Source organism: Macaca fascicularis, chromosome 14 (genome assembly GCF_037993035.2).
Source record: "Macaca fascicularis isolate 582-1 chromosome 14, T2T-MFA8v1.1".
Taxonomy (NCBI): domain Eukaryota; kingdom Metazoa; phylum Chordata; class Mammalia; order Primates; family Cercopithecidae; genus Macaca; species Macaca fascicularis.
In genome coordinates, this window is record NC_088388.1 from 17,836,517 (window position 1) to 17,862,598 (window position 26,082).

Here is a 26,082-nt window from a genome sequence, read left to right on the forward strand (position 1 = left end):
AACTCTGACATTCTTTGAGGGGATGATCCTCTTAAACTTCCTACTAGCAATCATTAACTACCAAGTTGCACGGCAATGAGCTCAGCTGGCTTGAGGCTAGTCAGACCATAAGGTCACATGTTTCATCCCTGAGGAAGGCTCTTGCTGTATTTCCTGAACTTCAGACTCTTTGTCCTCTCTAGGTAACATCCCTCCCTTCCCTGGCAGCTGCACCTCCAGCATGTATTTACCGAATAGGGCCTGAGATAGATTACTCAATTAGATCAGGGCAGACCTGTCCATATTCCTGGAAAAGCTCATCCAAGCAGGCGTCCTTTATGATCACTGGTAGCTGAAACAATAATAATGACAGCAGCTGGTGTGTACAGAGCACTTTCTGCATGCCAGGCACCTTGCCGGGGGCACTGCATACATTTTTTCATGGAATCTTGATCACAATCCTCTAAGGTATTTATTATCCCCATTTGGCACACAAGAAAATTCAAGCTTTGAAAGCTACTAAGTTGCTGCTGAACACAAAGCAATAGAAGCGAGATTACAGACAGGAGAACCACATACCTGGCTCTGGGCAAGTCCCTCCACCTCTCTGTGCCTCATCTCTAAAATGGGTGTGATAATTTTTTCAAGAACACAGTTTCGGGGCACATGTGGTAATTTAATACTTTCATACAATTTGTAAAGATCAAATCAATGTACTTGGGATACGTATCACCGTAAATATTTGTCTTTGCTTTATGCTAGAACCAAACCGTTCTTTTCTAGCTATTTTGAAATATACAGTAGATTACTGTAAACTGTAGTCACCCTACTGATCTAGCTAACGTGATGTCTTTAAAATGAACATAATAATTGTAAGGATAAAATGAGAGCCCAGCACACAGTATATGACAGTCCAGTGGATGTCTCAGAAAAACCTGATGAAATCTGGGTTAAAAAAAAAAATCAAGGATTGAAGTTCTGACCAAGTCTACTCTACACTGTGCTAGGAGCTGTTTTTTGGCCTCACAAAGTGAAATATTCTTGGTAAGTCATGTGCACATCCCAGTTTTCAGAAAGCAAATCCTACCTCGCTCCATTCACCCCTGGCTGGCATCACCCTTGAGGTCAGTTTCTTCTCCTGCCTCTTTCCTGCTATTCTCAATGTCACTGGCTGGAAGGCATTCTCTCTCGTTTTACGCCCTGAGGCCTCTCCACACTCTAAAAGCTGAAAATTGCTCCAGGGAGCTGGTGGGAGGGGGAACTTGGCAGTGAATCTCTTTGTAACAGGATCTCCCTTTGACAGGGCATATCTCTTGTGTGGAAGGAACCTGGCCTCAAAGCTCCTAATAAAAGGTAAGCCTTTCCCTCAACTTCACAGCCCTTGCAGCAGAGCTTAGCACCACACCGTCAATCACATTAACACGGGGTTCCTTTCCCACCTAGACGGGCAAAGTATCAGCTACTCCCATTTTACAGAGTAGGGCTGAGGAGGAAGATGAGGCTGAAAACACTAGGAAGGAGCTCGACACCTAGGTGCCCAGACTGCAGCACAAACTCCGCCACAGCATCCCAAAAAAGGACTCAGTGAATGAGAGGGGAGTCGATGTGAACCCTCTTTTGAGCTCTGGCAACCTGGATGTTTGTCGCATGTGTAAACCTTGTTAGTTTAGACCTACGGTCCCACGGGGAGGAAGTCAGCTACCAGCATAAGGCTGATTCCATGAGAATGAGAGGACAGCCAGTCCCATCTAGTGAGACTGCCAGGGCACAGGCCATCCGCATCAGTACTTCAAAGCAAGTATTACCTACAGCAAGGGCAGTTTGCTCTTTAGGGGACATCTGTCAATATCTGGAGACATTTTGGTCTGTGGGGGAGGGGCGCTACTGGCACCTAGCAGGCAGAGGCCAGGGAGGCCGCAGGACACCGTATGGTGCACATAGGACAACCTCCCAAAACAGCAAGTTATCCAGCCCAAAATGTTAATGGGGCTGAGACAGAGAAACCATGTTCTGGAGGAAAAGAAGTTGTCCCCACTCACCCCAACCACATGGTGGGATAGGTGCAAGGCCTAAGTCAAATTCCAGGGAAGAGCGAAGGCTAAGCATTCTATGTGCATCTTCCAAAAGACATCAAAAGGCTGGTCCCAAACTCTGTGGCCAGATAGAAGCTGAGGGTCCGAGTCTTACCCCACAACACGTCCTCTTAAATAAGAGCTTCCACCCCTGCACCCCCATCTCCAACGATTTCTCTTCACACCATAGGATTTGGCGACTGCTCTACGCAACAATAGTCCCTGGCACTGAGGCTGACAGAAGTTGTTTGAACACCTTCAGGACAGGTCTCCCTGCACCCTGGGCACATGGCAACACTGGCCAGTGTTCTGCATCACTCTGCAGCCCCAAAGTCAGGAGATGTCGTGTTAACAAGGAGGGCTGAGGTGAGAGCAAATGTGCTCAGGCCTACTAAGTGCCGTGATCTGGACTGAGCGCCTTACATGCCTTCCCCCCCATTTAAACCTAGTAACACAATGGCCTGGTTGTTACTACCCATTTTCCAGATGCAGTAACAGATTCTGAGAGGCTCAAATCAAGGCAGATAGCAGGGTCACACAGCTATAGGGGAAGAGCATGGAACTGGACACATGCTTCTGCTGACACCAAAGCACATGCCCTTTCTCATGTTCCTCTTTTCTTTTTTTTTTTTTTTTTGAGACGGAGTTTCATTCTTGTTGCCCAGGCTGGAGTGCAACGGCGTGATCTCGGCTTACCACGACCTCTGCCTCCCGGGCTCAAGCGCTTCTCCTGCCTCAGCCTCCCAAGTAGCTGGGATTACAGGCGCGCGCCACCACACCCTGTTAATTTTTGTATTTTTAGTAGAGACAGGTTTCACCATGTTAGTTAGGCTGGTCCCGAACTCCTGACCTCGTGATCCGCTCACCTCAGCCTCCTTTCAAAGTGCTGGGACTACAGGCACGAGCCACTGTGCCTGGCCCCCATGTTCCTCTTCTAATGGGACATCTTGAAGTTATGTCATCCACATGTGACTTCAATCTCTATGAAATCCCAAATAATTTACAACAGGAGGGCCCACACCCCAACATGATACCATGATATCACTTAATCTGGGTCAGACAGCCTTCTTACCACCTTACAGCTCCAGGATCTAAAATGCAAGACAAAGATACTCTTGTTTTCTGTGGCGTTGGGAATCATTTCACTCCTGCTGCATTAGGGCTCTGAGCATCCAAGGTCAACAAGTCACCCATCCTCACAGGAAGATGGCCTTCCCACCTGTGAGACTGGCCCAAGTCCAGCTGTCTGTCCTTCCTGGAGACTCAGACACTCCCTGGCCTATGGAGACCCTCCCATCCAGCTCCCTTGTGCCCCAAAGGAAGCCCACAACTAGCTGGCAGAGGTTCTGAGCCTCAGTTTCCTTCCCTGTATCTACGTCACAGGATTAAATGAGTTAATATGTACAATGTGCTGACAACAGTTCATGATAAATATTCAACTGACGGTAGCTACTATTGTGACTTTTATTATTCAATTTATCTTAAGGCAATCACCAGATGATGTGTTCAGAGATCTAATCACAAAGTCAACTGAACAGGGCCTATCATGGCAAAAAAAAAAAAAAAATCTGGAAACAAACTAGAAGACTAATCACGGGACTTATTAGATAAATTAAGGTACCTCCACATAATGGAATGGATGCAACAGCTAACAGTTGCACAAAAGAAGAATATTTACTGGCAGGGGGAAATGCTTGTAATATACTGTCAGTCCTTCACAGATTGCCATACACTGACCCTGAGAATAGCAAGGAGCGCTCTCACACCCCCAGAGTCTGCGGGGTACAGATTTCTTGGTTGCGTACTGTACTGGTTGAAAAAAAATCCTGATGCAAATGTGGTATCTAGTCCATAATATGTCCATGGTTGTTTGCTTTCAAAAAACATTACAAAATAATTTCTACTGAGTAACAGTGACCCTCCAGCAAGACGCCTCCTTTTTATCCTGTGGCTTCCTGGGGTAGCCCTAGGGAGACATCCACCTCAATTGTTTTTTTTTAATTTTATTTATTTATTTATTTATTTAGAGACAGAATCTCACTCTGCAGCCCAAGCTGAAGTTCAGTGGCACAATCTCGGTTCACTCCTGTCTCCAGGACTCAAGCAATCTCCGCCTCCAGGGCTCAAGCGATTCTCGTGCTTCAGCCTCCCAAGTAGCTGGGACTACAGGCGTGTGCCACCACTAATTTTTTGTATTTTAGTAGAGACAGGGTTTCACCACGTTGCCCAGGGTGGTGTCTAACTCCTGAGCTCGGGTGATCCGCCTGCCTCGGCCTCCCAAGGTGCTAGGATTACAGGTATGAGCCACCACGCCCGGCCCACCTCAACTGTTAAAAAATAAAAGATGTAAGTTACAAAGCACATGTAGGAGATTATCCTACTGTAATATAAACAGACAGACAGAACATGCATTTAAAAAGACAAGGATCTCCCACCAAAAAGGTACCAGGAGTTAACTTGGGCGAGTGGAGATTACAGGTAATTTTGCTTTCTTTTATTTATGTGTATTTTCAATCTTATATTTTAAAAAAAATGGCCGGGTGCAGTGGCTCACGCCTGTAATCCCAGCACTTTGGGAGGCTAAGGCGGGCAGACTGCCTGAGCTCAGGAGTTGGCGACCAGCCTGGACAACATGGTGAAACCCCGTTTCTACTAAAATAAAAAAAATTAGCTGCGTGTGGCAGCCTGCGCCTATAGTCCCAGCTACTTGGGAGGCTGAGGCAGAACTGCTTGAACCCGGGGGGCCGAGATCCCTTCACTGCTCTCCAGCCTGGGCAACAGAGCAAGACTCCCTCTCAAAAAAAAAAAAAAAAAAAAAAAAAGATGAACTGATTCATGGCAGTTGAATTAACCTGGGGATCAGGATCCTTCAGCCAGTTGGGCTAACAATCTCCAGAATTTTCATTCAGGCCCATGCAAATCAGTGTTGGAGCCTAGAGACGGCAGAGCCTAGAGGTCAGGCAGGGCTGAGCTGAGTCACCCACTATTCAGACCTCCCTCTCAGAGCCTCAGCTACTGGATGGTGGTCATTAAGTTCTCATTTAAACTATAGATGCAGGCCGGAAACAGTGGCTCACCCCTATAACCCCAGTACTTTGGGAGGCCAAGGTGGGAGGATCACTTGAGGTCAGGAGTTCAAGACCAGCCTGGCCAACATGATGAAACCCCGTCTCCACTAAAAATACAAAAACTAGCTGGGTGTGGTGGTGCACATCTGTAATCCCAGCTTCTCGGGAGGCTGAAGCAGGAGAATCACTTGAACCTGGGAGGTGGAGGCTGCAGGGAGCCGATATCACAACACTGTACCCCAGCCTGGGTGACAGAGCGAGACTCACCTCAAAAAGAAAACAAATAAACTACAAATGCAGTAGTGCTAGCTCTCTACCAAACCCATTTACCCAAGGAAAACACAACTCTGACCCATAGCTTGTTCACTAGGCTGGTCGCCCGAAGTTTCCAGAAAAGCAGCTATTTAAAGGCAGGCCTCCAAAGCTTTCAGTCGGCCCACTTCCCTTCCTGAAGTACCTCTCGAGAATGGTTCTTCCTGCACCACCTGCTGCAGGATGGTTTCCAGGTACACACAGAGACACTGACAATGCATAACTAGGGACTTTATACTGGTTTTTTTTACTGTCTCTGGAAACAATCCACCTCCATCCCCCACCAGGCATTTTCCACCATTCCCTTCCCTGGAAGTGACTTCCAGTGTTTTCTGGCGACAGTTGAACCCACGATAAGAAATTCATTTTATATGCAATTTAGTACACATACACACCACACACACGCGCACATATATAACTGAAATGAGTTTTATGACACAATACTCACCAGCAAACTCTAATATTTTTACAATACTTACCAGCAAACTCTGATATTCTACCATTTTCTTAATGCTGGTCATAACTCACTAAATGGATTTTACATCCCACAGTTTCAAATACACCACCTTAGAGTATGTAAGTCTATGATTTGGTTTTCCAAACTTCACTTTAAGTGTGTACTTTCTGGAACATATTAGATTGGAACCATATACAAATACTAATATTCACAGGACCAAAAACAGTAATTTTATGCAGTTCAACCTAATAATTATGTGTGAACCAAACTGGAGGACTCCACTGATTCACCTCTTATAAGCTAACTCTTGAGTAATTCTTAAAAGTGGCCTATACTTGGGCGCGGTGGCTCATGCCTGTAATCCCAGCACTTTGGGAGGCCAAGGCGGGCAGACCACGAGGTCAGGAGTTCCAGACCAGCCTGGCCAACATGGTGAAACCCCATCTCTACTAAAAATACAAAAATTAGCCAGGCGTGGTGGGCGGGCACCTGTAATGCCAGTTACTCAGGAGGCTGAGGCACAAGAATAGCTTGAACCCAGAAGGCGGAGGTTGCAGTGAGCTGAGATCGCACCACTGCACTTCAGCCTGAGCAACAGGGTAAGACTCTGTCTCAAAAAAAAAAAAAAAGAGGTGGCCTATACTATGAATGTACACTATTATTATCGTGCAAAAGACAGATGACACCTGAATTGGACAAGTCAATTATAGCCACTCTGAGTCATACCTTTTTTAACGGGAATAACGATGACAAACTCAAGGATGTTGTGAGGATTGAACAAGCTCATATATGTGAAAGGGCCTTGTAAACTATAGTATAAGGTTAAATTTTTTTTTTTTAATTTTTTTTTTTTTTTTTTTTTTTTTTTTGAGACGGAGTCTTGCTCTGTCGCCCAGGCTGGGGTGCAGTGGCCGGATCTCAGCTCACTGCAAGCTCCACCTCCCGGGTTTACGCCATTCTCCTGCCTCAGCCTCCTGAGTAGCTGGGACTACAGGCGCCCGCCACCTCGCCCGGCTAGTTTTTTGTATTTTTTAGTAGAGATGGGGTTTCACCATGTTAGCCAGGATGGTCTCGATCTCCTGACCTCGTGATCCACCCATCTCGGCCTCCCAAAGTGCTGGGATTACAGGCTTGAGCCACCGCGCCCGGCCTTTAATTTTTTAAATTGTAAATTATGCCAGTGTCTCAGCAAAACAAGATAATAAAACAGCAGCCAATATCTGTTGAGGGAGGCCGGGCGCAGTGGCTCACGCCTGTAATCCCAGCACTTTGGGAGGCCGAGGCGGGCGGATCACGAGGTCAGAAGATCGAGACCATCCTGGCTAACAAGGTGAAACCCCATCTCTACTGAAAATACAAAAAAAAATTAGCCAGGTGTGGTGGCGGGCGCCTGCAGTCCCAGCTACTGGGAGGCTGAGGCAGGAGAATGGTGTGAACCCAGGAGGCGGAGCTTGCAGTGAGCCGAAATCGCGCCACCGCACTCCAGCCTGGGCGACAAAGTGAGACTCTGTCTCAAAAAAAAATATCTGTTGAGGGGTTTTTTTCATGCTAAGCATTTGTCATGCAGATCCATTTAATCTTCCACAGCAATCCTATAAAGTAGGGATTCTTGTTGTCCCCATTAAACAGATGAGGATAGAAGAGACTCCAAGCATTAGAAGGATGGGCCCAAGGTCACACAGGTAGGTGGAGAAGCTGCGTCTGACTCCAAAGCCCGTGCGTAAAGCACTGGCCAGCAATTTCCCTTCACACCCAGAACAATCTCGCCATAGTTCTCCATGTCCTGGCCACAGGAACAAGACCACGAGCCCGGTGTGCTCTCAGTGAGACAGGAAAACTTCCCCATGACACAATGACATGAAAATGCGCTGGCGCCTCGGCCAGCAGCAGGAAATGCACAATCACCTTGCTGCCGTGGAAACAGGTGGCAAGTCGGCACAGTCTCTCAGCCTCCCATCTCCCGCAATTACAGCCAAGGATTATGTCTTTAAACTTTCCCATTGGTGGCTTAAAATAACTCCTCTTGACCCCACAGAAAATGTACTGAGAGACAGGAGGCAGCCATAGCCAGAGCTGGCCAGGTCTCTGATAAAGAGAAATGCTCAAACCAATGCAAACAGAGCTCTATGGTATTTTTTTTAAAGGGACACAGTCAATATCCCCGTGTTCCTTTGGGGCTAGGAAGAGCCACTGGCCACTCTTCAGTCACGACTGGTGGTCACTTAATTTATTCAACCATGCACATTTGTCAAAAAGGAAATATTTAAATTGTGCTATCAGGGAAGTTCCACTGCTTCCTATTATACATTTTAATACATTTTTGTGTGTCTGTGTGTGTATCTGTAATACACACAATCCATCGTGGATTTAATCTCAAACCCAATTTAAGAGGTTTCATGGGGCTGGGTGTGGTGGCTCATGCCTGTAATCCCAACACTTTGGGAGGCCAAGGCAGGCAGATCACTTGAGGTCAGGAGTTCGAGACCAGCCTGGCCAACATGATGAAACTCTGTCTCTACTAAAACTACAAAAATTAGCCAGGCATGGTGGCGCACACTTGTAACCCCAGGCTGAGGCAGGAGAATCGCTTGAACCTCAGAGGCAAAGGTTGCAGTGAACCAAGATCATGCCACTGCAATCCAGCCTGGCGACAGAGCGAGACTCCATCTCAAAAAAAAAGAGGTTTCATGGCATAATTTTGACAATTCATAATTATTGATAATTATGATGTTATGGCCTTTGCCCTAACTCTTCAGTAAATGGAATACCTCTCTCTTCTGATACACAAGTATCTATATTCACCTTTTTTTGTTACTTTAAAGGTAACATTATATATACATTGTTCTCTACATAGCCTTTTAATTTATTCAGATATCTTGGAGAATATTTCCCGCCTGCACCTACAGCTGTAACTCATTCTTATAAATGACTGGCTAGTGTTTTTTAGTTAGTTTTTTTTTTTTGAGATGGAGTCTCACTCTGTTGCCCAGGCTGGAATGCAGTGGCACGATCAGAAATACTCTTCTGATCTAACTCTTCAGTAAAGGGAATACCTCGTGGTATTTTGTAAAATGCTGTCTTTATGTTTCCATATCCATTTACAAGGAATTTTAGCATAATATGATCACACGTAACTTCTCCAACTACCCTGTGTCAGAGGTACTCCTATTATTAGCATTTTTGGAATATGAACAGCAAGGATCAGAAAGGTCAAGATACCTGTCCACGATCACACAGCTAATGAGGTGGTAGAGCCAAGACTCCAACCAAGGAGTTCTCTTCCAAATTCTATGCTCTCTTCACCACACTAGGGTCTTATTGATCTCTGAGTTCCTGAGGAACAAGGGCTACATCTAAAATAATCGGGAGGGGAAATGTGTTTGCAATACAAATGACAATCAAAGGACTAATTTCCAAAGAGCTTATACAAATTAAAAACAAAGATTATATCTATATCTCTGTATCTATAGATACAGTTTTTTTTTGTTTGTTTGTTTGTTTTTTAATGAACAGGGAGTTAACCAAAAAACAAAAAATGGGGCCGGGCACAGTGGCTCACGCCTATAATCTCAGCACTTTGGGAGGCCGAGGCAGGTGGGTCACCTGAGATCAGGAGTTCAAGACCAGCCTAGCCAACATTGTTCTTAAGGAACAAATCCCAGCTCTATTAAAAATACAAAAAATTAGCTGAGCGTGGTGGCGCACGCCTGTAATCCCAGCTACTTGGAAGGCTGAGGCAGGAGAATCACTTGAACCTGGGAGGTGGAGGTTGCAGTGAGCCAAGATCACACCATTGCACTCCAGCCTGGACAACAAGAGCAAAACCCCGTCTCAAAAAAAAAAAAAAAGAAAGAAAGAAAACAAGAAAAAAAAAGAAGCAGCACAGGCAAATGACCAAAAAACTCAACTAACTCAAAATTAAAGATACAAATAAAAATAACAAGATATGGCCGGACACGGTGGCTCACGCCTGTAATCCCAGCACTTTGGGAGGCTGAGGCGGGTGGATCATGAGGTCAGGAGATGGAGACCATCCTGGCTAACACGGTGAAACCTTGTCTCTACTAAAAACATAAAAAATTAGCCGGGCGTGGTGATGGGCGCCTGCAGTCCCAGCTACTCGGAAGGCTGAAGCAGGAGAATGGCCTGAACCTGGGAGGCGGAGATCGCACCACTGTACTCCAGCCTGGGCGACAGAGCGAGACTCCGTCTCAAAAAATAAATAAAAAATAAAAATAAACAAACAAGATACAATTTTTCACCTTTCAGACTAGCACACATGTAAAAATTCTCATTTCAGGTGAGAAGGTATGGAGAAACAGACACTCTGCAAACCTATGGATGCAGGTACAAACTGAGGTGACACTTCTGGAGGACAACCTGACAACAGCGATCACACTTGTAAATGCATGCATCTTCCAATCCTGTAACCCTGAAACTAGAAATTTACTCTACAGATACACTTGTGAAGGTTACAAGAAATATCAACCAGAGACATGAGGAAGCATGATTTGTGACAGGACAGGGAGGTGTACTAAAACAACTAAAGTATCTATTGATAGGAGAATGGTCAAATAAATTGTAGTAAATCCACACATGAAAACACTAGTCATGGTCAGCCATGGTGACTCACATCTGTAATCCCAGCACTTTGGGAGGCCGAGGTGGGTGGATCACTTGAGGTCAGGAGTTTGAGACCAGCCTGACCAACATGGTGAAACCCCGTCTCTACTAAAAATGCAAAAATTAGCCAGGTGTGGTGACACGTACCTGTAATCCCAGCTACTCAGGAGGTTGAGGCAGGAGAATTCCTTGAACCTGAGAGACAGAGGTTGCAGTGAGCCAAGATCGTGCCACTGCACTCCAGCCTGGGAGACAGAGTGAGACTCCATCTCAAAAAAAAAAAAAAAAAAACTAGCCATTCATTTATAAGAATAAGGCATAGCTATAGGTACAGGCAAGAAATACTCTCCAAGATATCTTAATAAATTAAAATGCTATGTAGAGAACAATGTATATATAATGCTACCTTTAAAGTAACAAAAAAAAAGGTGAATATAGATATTTGTGTGTATCACCTAGAAATTTTCTCTTTTTTTTTTTTTTCCTGGAAAGAAACCAAGGATACCCACAGTGGTTCTCTTTGAAGAGGACCAGTAATTTTCTAACCTTATACAATTTCGGATTGGAGGTTTTTTAACCTGGGCTTCATGGACTGTTTTTAAAGAGTCTATGAAGCTGGGCACAGTGGCTCACGCCTGTAATCCTAGCACTTTAGAAGGCCAAGGTGAGTGGACTGCTTGACCTCAGGTCGTCGAGACCAGTCTGGGCAACATGGTGAAACCTCATTTCTACAAAAAATACGAAAATTAGCTGGGCATGGTGGCTCATGCCTATAGTCCCAACTACTTGGAGGGCTGAGGTGGGAGGATCACTTGAGCCCAGGAGGCGGAGGCAGCAGAGAGCCGAGATCCAAGATCACATCACTGCACTCCACACTGGGGTACAAACTGAGACCATGTCTCAAAAAACAAAAACCGGCCGGGCGCAGTGGCTCAAGCCTGTAATCCCAGCACTTTGGGAGGCCGAGATGGGCGGATCACGAGGTCAGGAGTTCGAGACCATCCTGGCTAACACGGTGAAACCCCGTCTCTACTAAAAAATACAAAAAACTAGCCGGGCGAGGTGGCGGGCGCCTGTAGTCCCGGCTACTCGGGAGGCTGAGGCAGGAGAATGGCGTAAAAACCCGGGAGGCAGAGCTTGCAGTGAGCTGAGATCCGGCCACTGCACTCCAGCCTGGGCGACAGAGCGAGACTCCGTCTCAAAAAAAAAAAAAAAAAAAAAAAAAAAACCTCCTGAAATTGGATACAATATTGGAAGTATGTGCATTCCCTTCTGGGGAAGGATTCTTCCCTTTTACACACTCTCTACACTCTCTAAGGGTCTTGTACCTCTTCTCTTCCCCTTAAGAAAGATTCAAAACCACTGTGTTATAGGCTCCATAGTGATGTGAAGTTTGAATATTCACTCACTCATTTACTCAGAAACCACGAGATAACACTGGGCTAGACCCTGGCACAGGCATCCGGAAAAATATCACCCAACTCCTGCCCTGAAGACGCAGGTCGTTTGTAACACAATAACGACATTGTCCGCCCAAGTTTCAGAAATGGCAACAGGGGACAGCTTCCCTCTAACAGGAAGAAGGAAAAGTGGAACTGAAAATTATTTGCATGTTTAAAATTAGACCTTCTGTGGGAGCTGACACTGCTTCGTTTTCAAAATGCCCCCCCCCCGCCCGCCTCTGCTTACCCCTACCCCTCATCCTCATCCTGGCATTTACATGCCAGGGAAATTCTGAGACAATAGGATGACTGCAGCTATCACTAATAAGGAAGTAATAACAAACTTCCTACAGCCCCTATCCTCCGAGGGGTCACCAGTAAAGCCACTGGAAAACCAGCCATACAGAGTGGTAACAAAATTGCTCTGGGCTTCTCTGGTCTGAAATATTCACCACTTCCAGGGATCTCCACTTAGGGACTGGCTGTCCCTCGCATCACCATTCCTTCTCTGGCAAGTGGCAGCCCTTTCTCTGAAGGGGGCAGCAGGGATGTCATTCACAGTCACATCCTACATCACAACTGTGACTGGTTGGTTGGTGTGATCTGAGTTGTATTGCCCAGTGACCAGTAAGACCCATGAAGACAGGCTCCTGTTCCCCACCACGGCCTCTGCTCAGTGCCTGTCCCCCAGACTTCAGCAACTGATCATCTTTACAATCTGATCATAACCACATCATACTAACATTTTTTATTATTTAATAAAATAATATTGACTCAATGTTTTTCTTTAGACCAACTTTTTATCATATTTAAACAAATTTATCATGATACCACATTTCACCTCATTCGAACTATAAAATCATGGACTTTTAGGAGGTCATTCTTTATTAAGACCCCCTAAAATAAACTATTTTTTATTTCTTTTTGAGACAGGGTATCACTCTGTTGCCCGGGATGGAGTACAGTGGCACTATCAAGGTTCACTGCAGCTTCAACCTCCCAGGGCTCAAGCCATCCTCCCAACTCAGCCTCTCAAGTAGCTGGGATCACAGGTCCACACCACCATGCCCAGCTAATTTTTTTTATAGACAAGACCTCACTTTGTTGTCCGGGCTGGTCTCAAACTCCTGGGCTCACCCGATCCTCCCACCTCTGCCTTCCAAAGTTGAGATTACAGGAATGAGCCACCCTGCCCAGCCAATAATTCTTAACATTAGGAAAAAAAAAAAGTATTGTGACTGAGCTCAGTTCATCTTGCACACACCCAGGGTTATTCCACACCACTCTGTGGAAAACACTTCATAAATATTTGTCATATGGGCCAGGCGCGGTGGCTCAGACTGTAACCCAGCACTTTGGGAGGCCAAGGCAGGTGAATCGCCTGAGGTCAGGACAAGACCAGCCTGGCCAATGTGGTGAAACCCCGTCTCTAAAATACAAAAATTAGCCAGGCGTGATGGCACGTGCCTGTAGTCCCAGCTACTTGGGAGACTGAGGCAGGAGAATTGCTTGAACCCGGGAGGTGGAGGTTACAGAGAGCGGAGATCGTGCCATGCCCTCCAGCCCGAGCAACAGAGTGAGACTTCCTCTTAAAAAAAAAAAAAAAAAAAAGTGATATGAACTAATGATCTGGGGCCTCATTTCTTCTCTCCAAGTAAAAGCAGCAGCCACAACTAGCAGATGGGCCTTGCTTTAGGTGTTACGTAGCAATTCCTCTTCCATCTCATTTGATCCTCTCAACCACCCAGTGAAGCAGGAAGTGTTAGTCCCATTTTCCAGATAAGGAAATGAGAAGTCACAGAAGTTAAGTGACTTGCTGAGTTTATGCAGCTACTAAGTGGCTGAGAAAAGACCCAAACCCAAGTCTTTCCATCCCAGACCCCAATCTATCTCCACAAAGGCAGACTTGCCTTGTAAACTGAGGCCCCAAAGAAATATAAGCAGGAAGGAGGCACCTGGGTTCTCTGTGTTACAAATGGAGCAGATTATACAGGGTTTAGGACACAAAGAACCCAAAATAAAGGTAGCATGTCTTTGTAGTCCTGGCTACTTGGGAGGCTGAGGTGGGAAGATCAACTGAGCCCAAGAGTTCGAGTCCAGCCTGGGCAACACACCAAGACTGTCTAAAAAATATCTGGGACAGGTGCGGTGGCTCAGGCCTGTAATCCCACTTTGGGAGGCCGAGGTGGGCGGATCACCTGAGGTCAGGAGTTCAAGATCAGCCTGGCCAACATGGTGAAACCTCATCTCTATTAAAAATACAAAAATTAGCTGTGCATGGTGGCGCACATCTGTAATCCCAGCTACTCGGGAGGCTGAAGCAGGAGAATCACTTGAAATCAGGAGGTGGAGATTGCAGTGAGCTGAGATCACGCCACAGCACCCCAGGCCAGGCAATAGAATGAGACTTCATCTCAAAAATAAATAAATAAATAAATACATGTCTGTCGCCTCCTCTCTCTCTCTTTTTTTTTTTTTTTTTTTTTTTGAGATGGAGTCTCGCTCTGTCGCCCAGGCTGTAGTGCAGAGGCTGGATCTCAGCTCACTGCAAGCTCCGCCTCCCGGGTTTAGGCCATTCTCCTGCTTCAGCCTCCCGAGTAGCTGGGACTACAGGCGCCCGCCTTTTTTAGTAGAGACGGGGTTTCACCGTGTTAGCCAGGATGGTCTCGATCTCCTGACCTTGTGATCCGCCCGTCTTGGCCTCCCAAAGTGCTGGGATTACAGGCCTGATCCACCGCACCCGGCCGTCGCCTCATCTCTTAGCTGCCCACAGAAAAACTTCTCCATGACTTTTTACAACACAGGACGGTAAATTGGGGCAGTGGAGACATCATCCCTGGCTCTGCCACGTAGTAGTTATGCATCTACAGTAAATTATTTTTGTCTTTTTTTTTTTTAATTTCTCTGTGGAGATTCCAGAAGTATACAATTAAGTTCTGAACCTCAATCTTCTCTCAGATAAAATAAAAATATGGCTGGGTGCAGTGGCTCATGCCTGTAATCCCAACACTTTAGGAAGCCAAGACTGGCAGATCACTTGAGCCCAGGAGTTCAAGACCAGACTGGGCAACATAGCGAGACACCATCTCAATTAAAAAAAAAAAATTAGCCAGGAATGGTAGCACACGCCTTTAGTCCCAGCTTGAGAGGCTGAAACGAGAGGAGCCCTTGAGCCCAGGACGTTGGGGTTGCAGTGAGTTACGTTTGCACCACTGCACTCCAGCCTCGGTGACAAAGCAAGACCCTGTCTCTTAAAAACAAAACTAGGCTGGGTGCGGTGGCTCACGCTTGTAATCCCAGCACTTTCGGAGGCCAAGGTGGGTGGATCATGAGGTCAGGAGATCAAGACCATCCTGGCAAACATGTTGAAACCCTGTCTCTAATAAAAATCCAAAAATTAAAAATTAACTGGGCTTGGCGGCACGTGCCTGTAATCCCAGCTACTTGGGAGGCTGAGGCAGCAGAGTCCCTGGAACCGGTAAGGCAGAGGTTGCAGTGAACTGAGATCACGCCACCATACTCCAGCCTGGCAACAGAGCTAGACTCCATCTCAAAAACAAACAAACAAAAAAAAAAAGTGGGGCACAGCGACTCACGCCAGTAATCCCAGCACTTTTGGGAGGCCAAGGCAGGTAGATCACCTACGGTCAGGAGTTCAAGACCAGCCTGGCCAACATGATGTAACCCCGTCTCTACTAAAAATACAAAAAGTAGCCAGGTGTGGTGGCACATGCCTGTAATCCCAGCTACTCGGGAGACTGAGGGAAGAGAATCAACTGAACCCAGGAGGTGGAGGTTGTGGTGAGCCAAGATTGCACCACTGCACCCAGCCTGGGTGACAGAGTGAGACTCCCTCTCAAAAAAAAAAAAAACAACAGCACCTATCTCTTGGTATTTCTGAAATGGCCAAATGAGATAATGCATTAAAACCCTTAGCACAGTGCCTGTCATGCATAATGTTACCTATTAATTATAATATCATCAGTGGCATTATATTAGAAGGGAAATACACAGAAAATTGCCTCTTATCCTGCACTCAAAATAATTCCCTAGCCCAAGAAGTGAATGAACTGAGAAGTAATTACTGATGATCCTCTGGCTACACCCAGGCCTACGGTCATTCAGCCACTCTGCCTCAGCCCCAACCCCAAGCAAAAATTACTTTTAGGAGCTAAATAACCCCTTTCCTGACCAAAATTGCTCATTCGGAAGCCAGGATCCTCACTGCTTAGGAAAGCTTGGGTATTCCACGGTTATCTTTATCCTGGGGCCGAACTTAAAGTCAGCTCAAAGTCACCGTCTAACCATAAACCAATTTGCTCTGTTTTCGTAAACTGTCTGCAAACAAAACATAATCATCTGGTTTTCCCGTTGTTCTGAAGCAAAACAAAAATATTTAAAGTCACTCATATGAGAATCTAACAAGCAGTTTAAAGAGGAGTCAAAACATATTTTGTACTCTGGATGGAACAGGTAAGGAATCAGGCTTAAGGATTAGCCATGATAGATAATAAACCCAGTTATTATTCACTAGGAAACAAGAAAGTGAAGATAAAACAAAACCAAAACACTACAAGACCAATAAAACAGCTATTAGTCACCAGCTTTTTTTTCATTTATTCTTTTAAAATCAGCCCACATCAAGCTGATTTCTTAAAGAACCTGTCAGGATTAAATTTCTCAAGAGAAGGAAGCAGGAGGAAATCTGCTTTGTCACATTGCCTAAAACATACCCACAAACCAAAACTAGTGTGCAAAACTGCTATGAGAATGGGAGGAGTCAGACACTGCAACCAGCAAAGTCCTCATGTTGGAATCATTTCTGACCGTCCTTCCTGTCTTAGAAAAGGGGAATGAGATGCCAGTTCAAAAACTGCTTTTCCGGGCCTGCGAAGTACTGAGCCTACCAGCATCTCAGCTTTCCAGCTTCCACATCCGCCCTTATTAATGTCCAAACAGAGCTGTGTCTTTTCCATGACTTGTCCATTTGTTTAACCTGGTAGAGTTGATTCCATTTTATAACACACACACAAGCACATACACACACAATCCAGGCCTCAGAAAACCAGTCGGCTTTTAGGAAGGTAGTCACATACTCTTGTTTCCTAAACAAACTTCAGAAGTATCTCAAATTTGATTCGACTTTGAAAAATTCCATTCACACTCACCGTTTTGAGAAGACACAGTGATATGTCGCTATCATTAAAAGTAAGATCAAAGTGAAAACACGAAAAAAAAAAACAGCACTTTGAAAATACAAGGCCCAGGCAGGTGACCCAGGTTCCCAACTTGTCTTCTCTAATGCTTTGCTGGGTGACTTTTGCCTGCTCCCTGTCTTCTCTGGACCTCAATATCCTCATCTAAGAGCTCTGAGGGGTTTCAGCTATCTTGAAAGTCTGGTCCAGCTCAAAAAGGCACTGATTCCCTGAAATATCCATTATCAAAATGAACTGCTGAATGTGGATTTTGAAGATGCTTCTTCTGAGAGCCTTTTAGATTTCCTATTTCATAATGTATCCAAAAAAAAAAAAAAAGAAGAGAGTCCTTTTGAGGTTCTACAGAACAAACCATAGAGGAAGGAAATATTTAAATACAGGACAAGTGTAGAGTGGCAATATGCTAATGAAATACAAGGAAGGATTGAGCAAGCAATAAATTTACCCAAGAAACTTTTTGCTGATTGAAAGCACAGCTAGCAACCAGTATGGCTGGAGCAAAACAAAAAATTATATTTATAATTTAAAATTTTTTTTGCTGAAGCGAAAAAATAAATTACATATATATTTAAAAACAAATGAAGCTTTAAGTTGGGAGGTTTTCTGTTTTTTGTTTTTTGGGGTTTTTGTTTGTTTTAGCATAAACTTTGATACAAGAAATCTTCAAATGCAAGGCTTTTTTAATTTCAGACACTGCTTCCCTGAATTTCCTTGCATGGTCAGGGAGAAGACAGCCCCCCCACACACTGTACCTTAATAATGAGAATCCCATCTGGAAACCCTTAATATTTACAAAGCTCTTTTAGACATTGGCCAGCGGAAGCCCCTCAAACAATTCCATCGGGAAGGGGGTGCTACACCCATTCTACAGATGCTGTTAACTGAGGGTAGAGGAGCCTGAAGAGGAAGTCCAGCCCTGCGGCCTGGACCTGGAGCCAGTCTCCTGACATCTACTCCAAGGTTCTCTGCAGGAGGTCACATTGCCTTCCGGCCCCCAGGAAAGCCTGTGCAGAACCTGCTGAGGAAACTGCGAGGAGAGACCCCTGGATGCCGAGGGTCACGCAGCCCCTAGGCCCAAGCCCCTTTCTCCTACTGCCTGCTGGGCGGCATTTCTGCCCCAGGGAGATGCTTCTGCTCTCTCCTGTATTCAAGCTGGAGAAGTTTTCCCTGAAACCAGGTTCCATCCCCAGTCAATAACTCATTTCCTCAGAGATGGTGTCTGTATAAACCAAGCAAGACGGTCATTTGCAGAAACGCACAGCAGGGCAGCCCCAGGCCACTTCCCCTGCGAGTTCAAACCCCGATAGGCTCCAGAGGCTGAGAGAACGCGCCCGCTGGCTCAGCTCCCATGGCACGGGCTGGGTGCTCCGCTCTTTCACTTCTCTTCCTCAGTTCCCCATCTGTGAAATGGGAATGCCCCTCAGCTGCCCTGCCTCACCCCCTATGGAAATGCCAGGAAGGGGAAAGGTCGGTCACCAAAACGCCAGGGACAGCATTATCCGAAAAGTGAAGCAAGACAAGAGGGCGGGGGTGGGGTGGGGACGGGGAGCCGGCGCCCACAAAGCACGAATTAAACACCCATGAAATCAAGCACGACGCCAAAAGGGCCGGCTACCTTGAGAAAAGCCAGCGTTCGGCCACCTTTTCCCCGGCCTGGGAACTTTCCCCAGAAACAGCGCCCTCGGCCCCGAGTCCCGTGCCTCGCCCAGGGCCCCACTGCCCAGCTCCTGGCCCTGCCCTGGCGCCCCCGCCGCCCCTCGGGCCCCTGCAGGCCGGGTCGGAGGTCGGTCGGCAAAGGCTCGGCCAGGCCGCCCGGCACTGCGTCCCCAGACCTCCGCAAACACGCCCCCTCCGGCCGCCTCGGGCTGGCAAGCCGGGCCCGTGCCGGCCAGATGTGCCCAGCGCCGGGAAGAGCCGGGCCGGGGACCGCCTGGAACCCGCGCGGAGGCTTTCCCCGGGAGGCTCGGGCACCGCGGAACCCGGATCCCGCCTCCCTCCCCCTGATCCTGGGCAGCCGGAAAAGGGCTCGGTCGCCGGCGTGCGAGGCCGGCCGGGGTCCCCGCAAGCCGCCTTCAAGAGGGGGGATCCGAGGATCCGGACCCTCGCCCCCTTCCATGGAACCCCCCAGGCGGGGTACTCCCAGGCAGGTGCAGGCAATGCCAGTCCCGCCCCAGCCTCCTGGCCCCCGCCCGAGCCCACCCGGCGCTTACCTGGCCCAGGAGCAGCAGCAGCAGCAGCAGCGGCAGCGCCCAGCGCAGCCCGGGTGAGCGCGGAGGCAGCCGCGCCTCCCGCGCCGCCGGCTTCATGCCCCGCGCGCCCTGGAACGTGCCCGGGACGCGCGAATCGGGCCCCGCCGTGCGCCCGAGCCCGGGCACCGTCGTCGCCGCCTCCTGCCGCCTCCTCCGCCTCCTCCTCCGCCAGCCGGTCCGCCTCGTCCCCGCTCCGCCCGCCCCGGGCTTCCCCGGGGACATGGCAGCGGCGGCGGCGGCCGCGGCCACACGCCGGAGCCTGGCGCGGCTGCCGCGGGGGGGCCGCGTCCCTGAGCGCGCAGGGGCTTCGCGGGGCGGAGCGAGCGGCGCCCACCCCCAGTGCGCGGCTCCCCGGTCCCGGCTCCCGCGGCTGCTCCCGCTGCCTCCTCCGCGCGTCATGCGGCTGGGGCTGCAGGGAGCCGCGGCGAGCGCTCGGCCCCCTCCCTTCCCCTCCCCCTCTGAATATTCATCGCTTCCTCCCGCCCCGGCCGGCCCGGCGGCTGCCGAGCTCCGCAGCCCCTCGCCGCCGCCCGCCGCTGCCCCCGCCCCCTCCGAGCCGGCCGCTGCTCTCCTCCCGCGGGCAGAGGAAGCGCCCCCGCCTCGCCCGCCCCTCCGCCCAGCCCTCCCACATTCCTGGGACTTCGAGCCCAGGACCAGGCTCCGTGGCTCTAGCGCCTCGAGCCGGCACCCCTCAAGACGGGCTCCCCTTCTCTCACCCGGTCCACGGCGCCGGGTTCGGGTAGGCAGAGGTTGACCGAGACCCCTGCTGAGAGCGCAGCCAAGCCTTATTGTATACAGCATCCCGGCGAAGGCGCGCTTGACCTGTCCCTGGGTGGGCTTGGGGGTGCGTGAACCCAGAAATTGTAGGAGGCACGCTGTACATTGTGTTCTGTCCCCCAGACCCCGAGCGCCGGCCAGGGAGGCAGAGAGCCCAGTAGAGGCCAGTCCAGGGATTAGAACCCCAGCGGTGGCATATGGTGGACCGGGCTCTGCTGGCAGTACCAGCTCTGTGAACTCTGGAGACGCATTTCTCCTCTCTGGCCGCTCCCACACCCACCTCTCCTCCCGTGTGAAATAAAGATCGTACTAGGACCTGTGTAGAGAGAGGTCCACTGCACTCACGATTAGACGGGACAGTGGTTAGTAAAGTCCTAAATACCTGGCCTGACACATCGTGGGACTCCACATATGTTAGCTCTTCTGGAAGCTTTCATCACGTTGTTAAAGAGGTCCATGAACTGACAGGAGTTAAAAATCACAGCAGATATTACTCCTGTGCCCATGCACAGAGGAAGACGCTAGGATCAGGGAGGCTAAGCCACTTGCCCAGGAGAAGCCGCGAGAGAAAGGGCCAAACCAGAGAGTGCTAAGGAGGAAGAGGTTAATTCCAACCAGGAGAGAGGTGACACCTGAGCTGGGCTTTGAAGGATGGGTTGAGTTTCACCAGGCCAGTAGAGGGGAGAAGTGTCTCAGGAGGTGGGGCCAACTTGGCAGAAAAGAGGCAGCAGATGCTTCAAGCTTGGCCTTGGGAGAAACAGGAATGGGAGGCTGGGGGATTCATACAGGGAGAGACTTCAAAGGCCAGGATAATGAGTCTAGGCTGGATTCTGTGTGCAGACCACCAGGTGGCCAACGCTACCTCCAGACACCCCTTGGGTCTCAGGTTACCATCTACAAGATGGAAACACACATTCACGTACAGGGTCTACGTGGCTCCCACCAGACGACACACCCAGAGAAGCACTAAGGATAAAGAAACTTGGCCGAGCCGCAGGATGGCTCACGCCTGTAATCCCAGCACTTTGGGAGGCCGAGGTGAGTGCAACACCTGAGCTCAGGCGTTTGAAACCAGCCTGAACAACAGAGTGAAACCCAGTTTCTACAAAAAATACAAAAATTAGCCGGGTGTGGTGGCACACGGCTGTAGACTAAGCTACCCGGGAGGCCGATGCAAGGATGGCTTGAACCTAGGCTGCAGTGAACCAAGATGGCGACATTGCACTCCAGCCTGGGGAATAAGGTGAGACCATGTCTCAAAAAAAAAAACAGGCTGGGCGTGGTGGCTCAGGCCACGCCTGTAACCCCAGCACTTTAAGAGGCCAGGGCAGGCAGATCATTTGAAGTCAGGAGTTCGAGACTAGCCTGGCCAACATGGGGAAAACCCATCTCTACTAAAAATACAAAAATTAGCTGGGCGTGATGGCGCGCCTGTAATCTCAGCTACTTGGGAGGTTGAGGCAGGAGAATCGCTTGAACCCGGGAGGCAGAGGTTGCAGTGAGCCAAGATTGTGCCACTGCACTCCAGCCTGGGTGACAGAGTGAGATTCCATCTCAAAAAAAAAAAAAAAAAGAAACCTTACCTATGGGTTTACACACCTTGCCACCTTTCATTTAAACACTATGTAATTATCATAATTTACAAGGATTTTTGTTCCTCCGTGCCTCCTCCCCTCTTAAGCCAGAGACATAAAAGGTGTTCACGTCCATGATACCCAGAGGGAAGGAAAGCTTGATTTAAGATGCTACCAGGGGGCTGGGCGCAGTGGCTCACACCTGTAATCCCAGCACTTTGGGAGGCCAAGGCGGGCGGATCACCTGAGGTCGGCAGTTCGAGACCAGCCTCACCAACATGGAGAAACCCTGTCTCTACTGAAAATACAAAATGAGCTGGGCGTGGTGGTGCATGCCTGTAATCCCAGCTACTTGGGAGGCTGAGGCAGGAGAATCACTTGAACCCAGGAGGCAGAGGTTGCGGTGAGCGGAGATCACGCCATTGCACTCCAGCCTGGGCCACAAGAGTGAAACTCCATCTCAAAAAAAAAGATGCTATTAGGTAGCCACGGATGATTGCCAATTATACAAAAGAAAAGAAGAAGATGCTAGTAGGTCTGCAGGCTGCCTCAGATCCTCACAGACCCTACAGACCCTACAAACCCTGAAGACCGGCCCAGGTCTCCACAGATTCATGACTTGGGTCGGCAAACAGCCCTGTGAACTCCTGCACGCCCTTCAGTTTTCTCCTGGGTAAAATGTATGCCCAGCTTAAGTATTGGTTGGAACTGGATTTTGCCACTGCACGGTGATGAAACAGAATAAACAGCCTTTGCAGGAAAGGGAGTGAAGACCTGAGTAATAAACTACCTCTTCAGCCATAAACAGATCACACTGGATTAATGACCTCTGAGAGAAATGAAATTAATCCTGGGTAGGTGTTACATCAACTCCTTGAGGACAGGGGTTGGGCCCTCCTCACCTTGGTAGCCCTGCAACATCCGACCCAGTGCCTTGCCCGTAGCAGGAACTGAATATTTGTGCAGATGCATGGCCGCATAAATGTATCCAGGGGTACTATGATGTGAAAGTTCATTTTTCCATGAAGATAAGTCGGGGAATGATCATTCCCTTTGCAATGGATTTGAGACTATATTCCAGTCTATAGGTTTCTCCCTCAGATGTCACTTCGCCTAGAAATTCCAAGATGCCCCAGCATTGAGTTGGGTGCACTTCCTCCTCCATCCACCATAGCTCCCTGTGCTTAACCTTATCTAACCACAGTTTTGTAATTGCCTGTTTATTTGACCATCTTCCTCACTGGATTCTAAGGCCCTTGAAGATAGGGCCTGCATCTTGTTTATCATTGTATCCCCAGCAAATAGCAGTCACTCAGATAATATTGATTTAAATTAAATAGCAAACTAAGGTATTACGTATATGCCTGTTCTCTCACGCACAAAACAAATTCCATCTGCAAACAGCTTTTCAGGAATAAATTCTACTATGCAAAGTTCAGGACACATTCGCCTTGAGAATATACAATATTTGACCTTCTAATCATGTCTCCTTCAAACAAACCTAAAGCTTTCCTGAACAGAGAGCCAGATAAGTAGAGGACCAAAAGGCCAAACCAAGAACCTGGAGTGGAGGGTTCCTGGATGCAGTACAAAACTGCCTTATAGAAGCCCCCCAGTGGCAGCTCACACCTGTAATCCCAGCACTTTGGGAGGCCAAGGTGGGCGGATCACAAGGTCAGGGGTTTGAGACCAGCCTGACCAACATGATGAAACCCCATCTCTACTAAAAAATACAAAAATTAGCCAGGGGTGGCGGCACACACCTGTAATCCCAGCTACTCTGGAGGCTGAGGCAGGAGAATAGCTTGAACCCGGGAGGCGGAGGTTGCAGTGAGCCAAGATCATGCCATTGCACTCCAGCCTAGGCAACAGAGCAAGACTCTGTCTCAAAAAAAAAAAAAAAGAAAGAAAGAAAAAGAAAAAGCCACCCAATGGCTTGTTATAATATAGATTCCCATGCCTTTCCATAGACTGTAGAGGGTGAAGCCTGGGAATCTGTATTTTATTTTTTTTTTTAGATAGAGTCTTGTTCTGTCACCCAGGCTGGAGTGCAGTGGCGCAATCTCGGCTCACTGCAACCTCTACCTCCTGGGTTCAAGTGATTCTCCTGCCCTAGTAGCCAGGATTACAGGTGCCTGACACCATGCCTGGCTAATTTTTGTATTTTTAGTAGAGACGGGGTTTCTCCATGTTGTCCAGGCTGGTCTCGAACTCCTGACCTCAAGTGATCCGTGCCTGCCTCGGCCTCCCAAACTGCTGGGATTACAGGCATGAGCCACCACACCTGGCCAAGGAATCTGTATTTTTAACTAGCCCTTGGAAAATTCTTACTGTCAGGCATGATTAGAAAACATTGTTTGTCTGCTGGGTGCCTGTAGTCCCAGCAACTCAGGAGGCTGAGGCAGGAGGATCACCTTAGCCCAGGAGTTCCAGGCTGTAGTACACCACAATCGTTGCCTGTGAATAGCCAGTGCACTTCAGTCTGGCAAACACAGCAAGACCCTGTTCTGTAAAAATTTTACAGCTGGGTGTGGTGGCTCATGCCTGTAATCCCAGCACTTTAGGAGGCCGTGTCAGGCGAATCACTTAAGCTCAGGAGTTTGAGACCAGCCTGGGCAATATGGCTAAACCCCATCTCTACAAAACAATACAAAAATTAGCCAAGCATAGTGGTGGGTCCCTGTGGTCTCAGCTACTTGGGGGGCTAAGGTGGAAGGATCACTTGAGCCCGGGAGGCAGAGGTTGCAATGAGCCGAGATTGCACCACTGCACTCCAGCCTGGGTGACGGAGTGAGACCCTATCTCAAAAAAAGGAAGGAAGGCAGGGCACGGTGGCTCATGCCTGTAATCCCAGCACTTTGGGAGGCCAAGGCAGGTGCGGATCACCTGAGGTCAGGAGTTTGAGACCAGCCTGGCCAACATGGCAAAACCCTGTCTCTACTGAAAATACAAAACCACGCTGGGCATGGAGGTGCATGCCTGTAATCCCAGCCACTCAGGAGGCTGAGGTGGGAGAAACACTTGAACCCAGGAGGCAGAAGTTGCAGTGAGCCAAGATCAAGCCGTTGCACTCCAGTCTTGGCTACAGAGTGAGACTCCATCTCAAAAATAAATAAATAAATACAAAATACAGACCATTCATCAGGTACCCACTGGATGCCAGCACTCACCTAGGTACTTTACATCCATTATTTCTACTCCTTACAACAATGCTGTATAATAGGCATCATCATCAAATTTTTACAAATAAGGAAACTGAGTCTCGAGCTTACTTACCTACACAAGGTCACATAGCTTCAGACTGGCAAAAACCAGGATCTGAAACTATATCTTTCTTGCCACTATGCTATGATGTTCCTCCCCTTGACATTTGTAGACAAGTTAACATAAGGTGATCTGTGTGTTGGCTCTTATTTCTTATATTATTACTCTCTTGGGCCTCAGTTGCCCCAATTTTAGAATGGGAAGGGACAGAGTACAAGCCTTTCTACTTCATCACCCAAGAACAGGGAATAGGTGAGGCAACTATGCTTAACAACAAGTCCAGTAACCCACCAGGAGGCAGCTCTGCTGAGCACCAGCCCTAGAACCAGGTCACCAGCCCCGCAGGGAGCTCATTCAGCCTGGCAACCCTTGGTGTATTTTAAAAGCCACCATGAGCAAACCATTCTCCAAAGCCCTCCTAAGCGGAATGGAATGTGTCTTGGGAGTCTGATTAGCTAATGTTGCAGGCATGGCTGCCCTGAGACCTTCCTGCCTCACAGACTGAATTGAATCAGAATGGAAAGGAAGACTTTTAGAAAATTATTTAAAAAAAAAAAAAAAAAGTAGCACTTCGTCTTTATAATAGTAACAGGATGTTTCCTGTGGACTAATAACTGAGCTGTGGTTAGAACTCCATGTTTGTCCACCAGACCTCAGTTCCTCTCTAAATACTGTCTTAGTCACCTGCTCATGCACAGAGCTCGGGAGTGCCTTGGCAGTCCTGTTCTTGTTTCTCACTTCAAGCACTTGCAACATTAAGCATTTTCCCAATTCTTTTCTAGTGTGTGTGTGCGTGTGCATGTATGTGTGTGTGTGTGTATGTTGAGATAAGAAACAAAGTTTGACTTCCAAAGAGATAGTTGCATGCCAAACCCCAAAAACAAGAGACTAGAATGCAACCCAGTCAGAGCCCAAAAATCATATGTTAACCATGAATTTCCCCAGATTTTCAATGCAGGTGAATACAAGCCTATAATGTCTGGGAGAACAGAAACAGGGCTGTTGCTGTCAAGGGTCCCCACCGTGTCCCCATGTCAGATACCTGCAGT

General features: G+C 48.1%; 1 protein-coding gene across 3 annotated transcripts in view; it reads right to left on the minus strand.

Annotated features, from left to right (window-relative positions):
• Positions 1 to 19,823, minus strand: part of PTPRJ (protein tyrosine phosphatase receptor type J) — a 191,438-nt gene extending 171,615 nt beyond the window's left edge. For all 3 annotated transcript variants that reach the window (XM_045371851.3, XM_074013607.1, XM_074013605.1), the window contains exon 1: positions 19,380 to 19,823. In XM_045371851.3, coding sequence (XP_045227786.2) covers positions 19,380 to 19,817 — 438 coding nt within the window. In that variant the 5' untranslated portion in view covers positions 19,818 to 19,823. The remainder of the gene's footprint in view (positions 1 to 19,379) is intronic.
• Between the last annotated feature and the right edge of the window lie 6,259 nt (positions 19,824 to 26,082).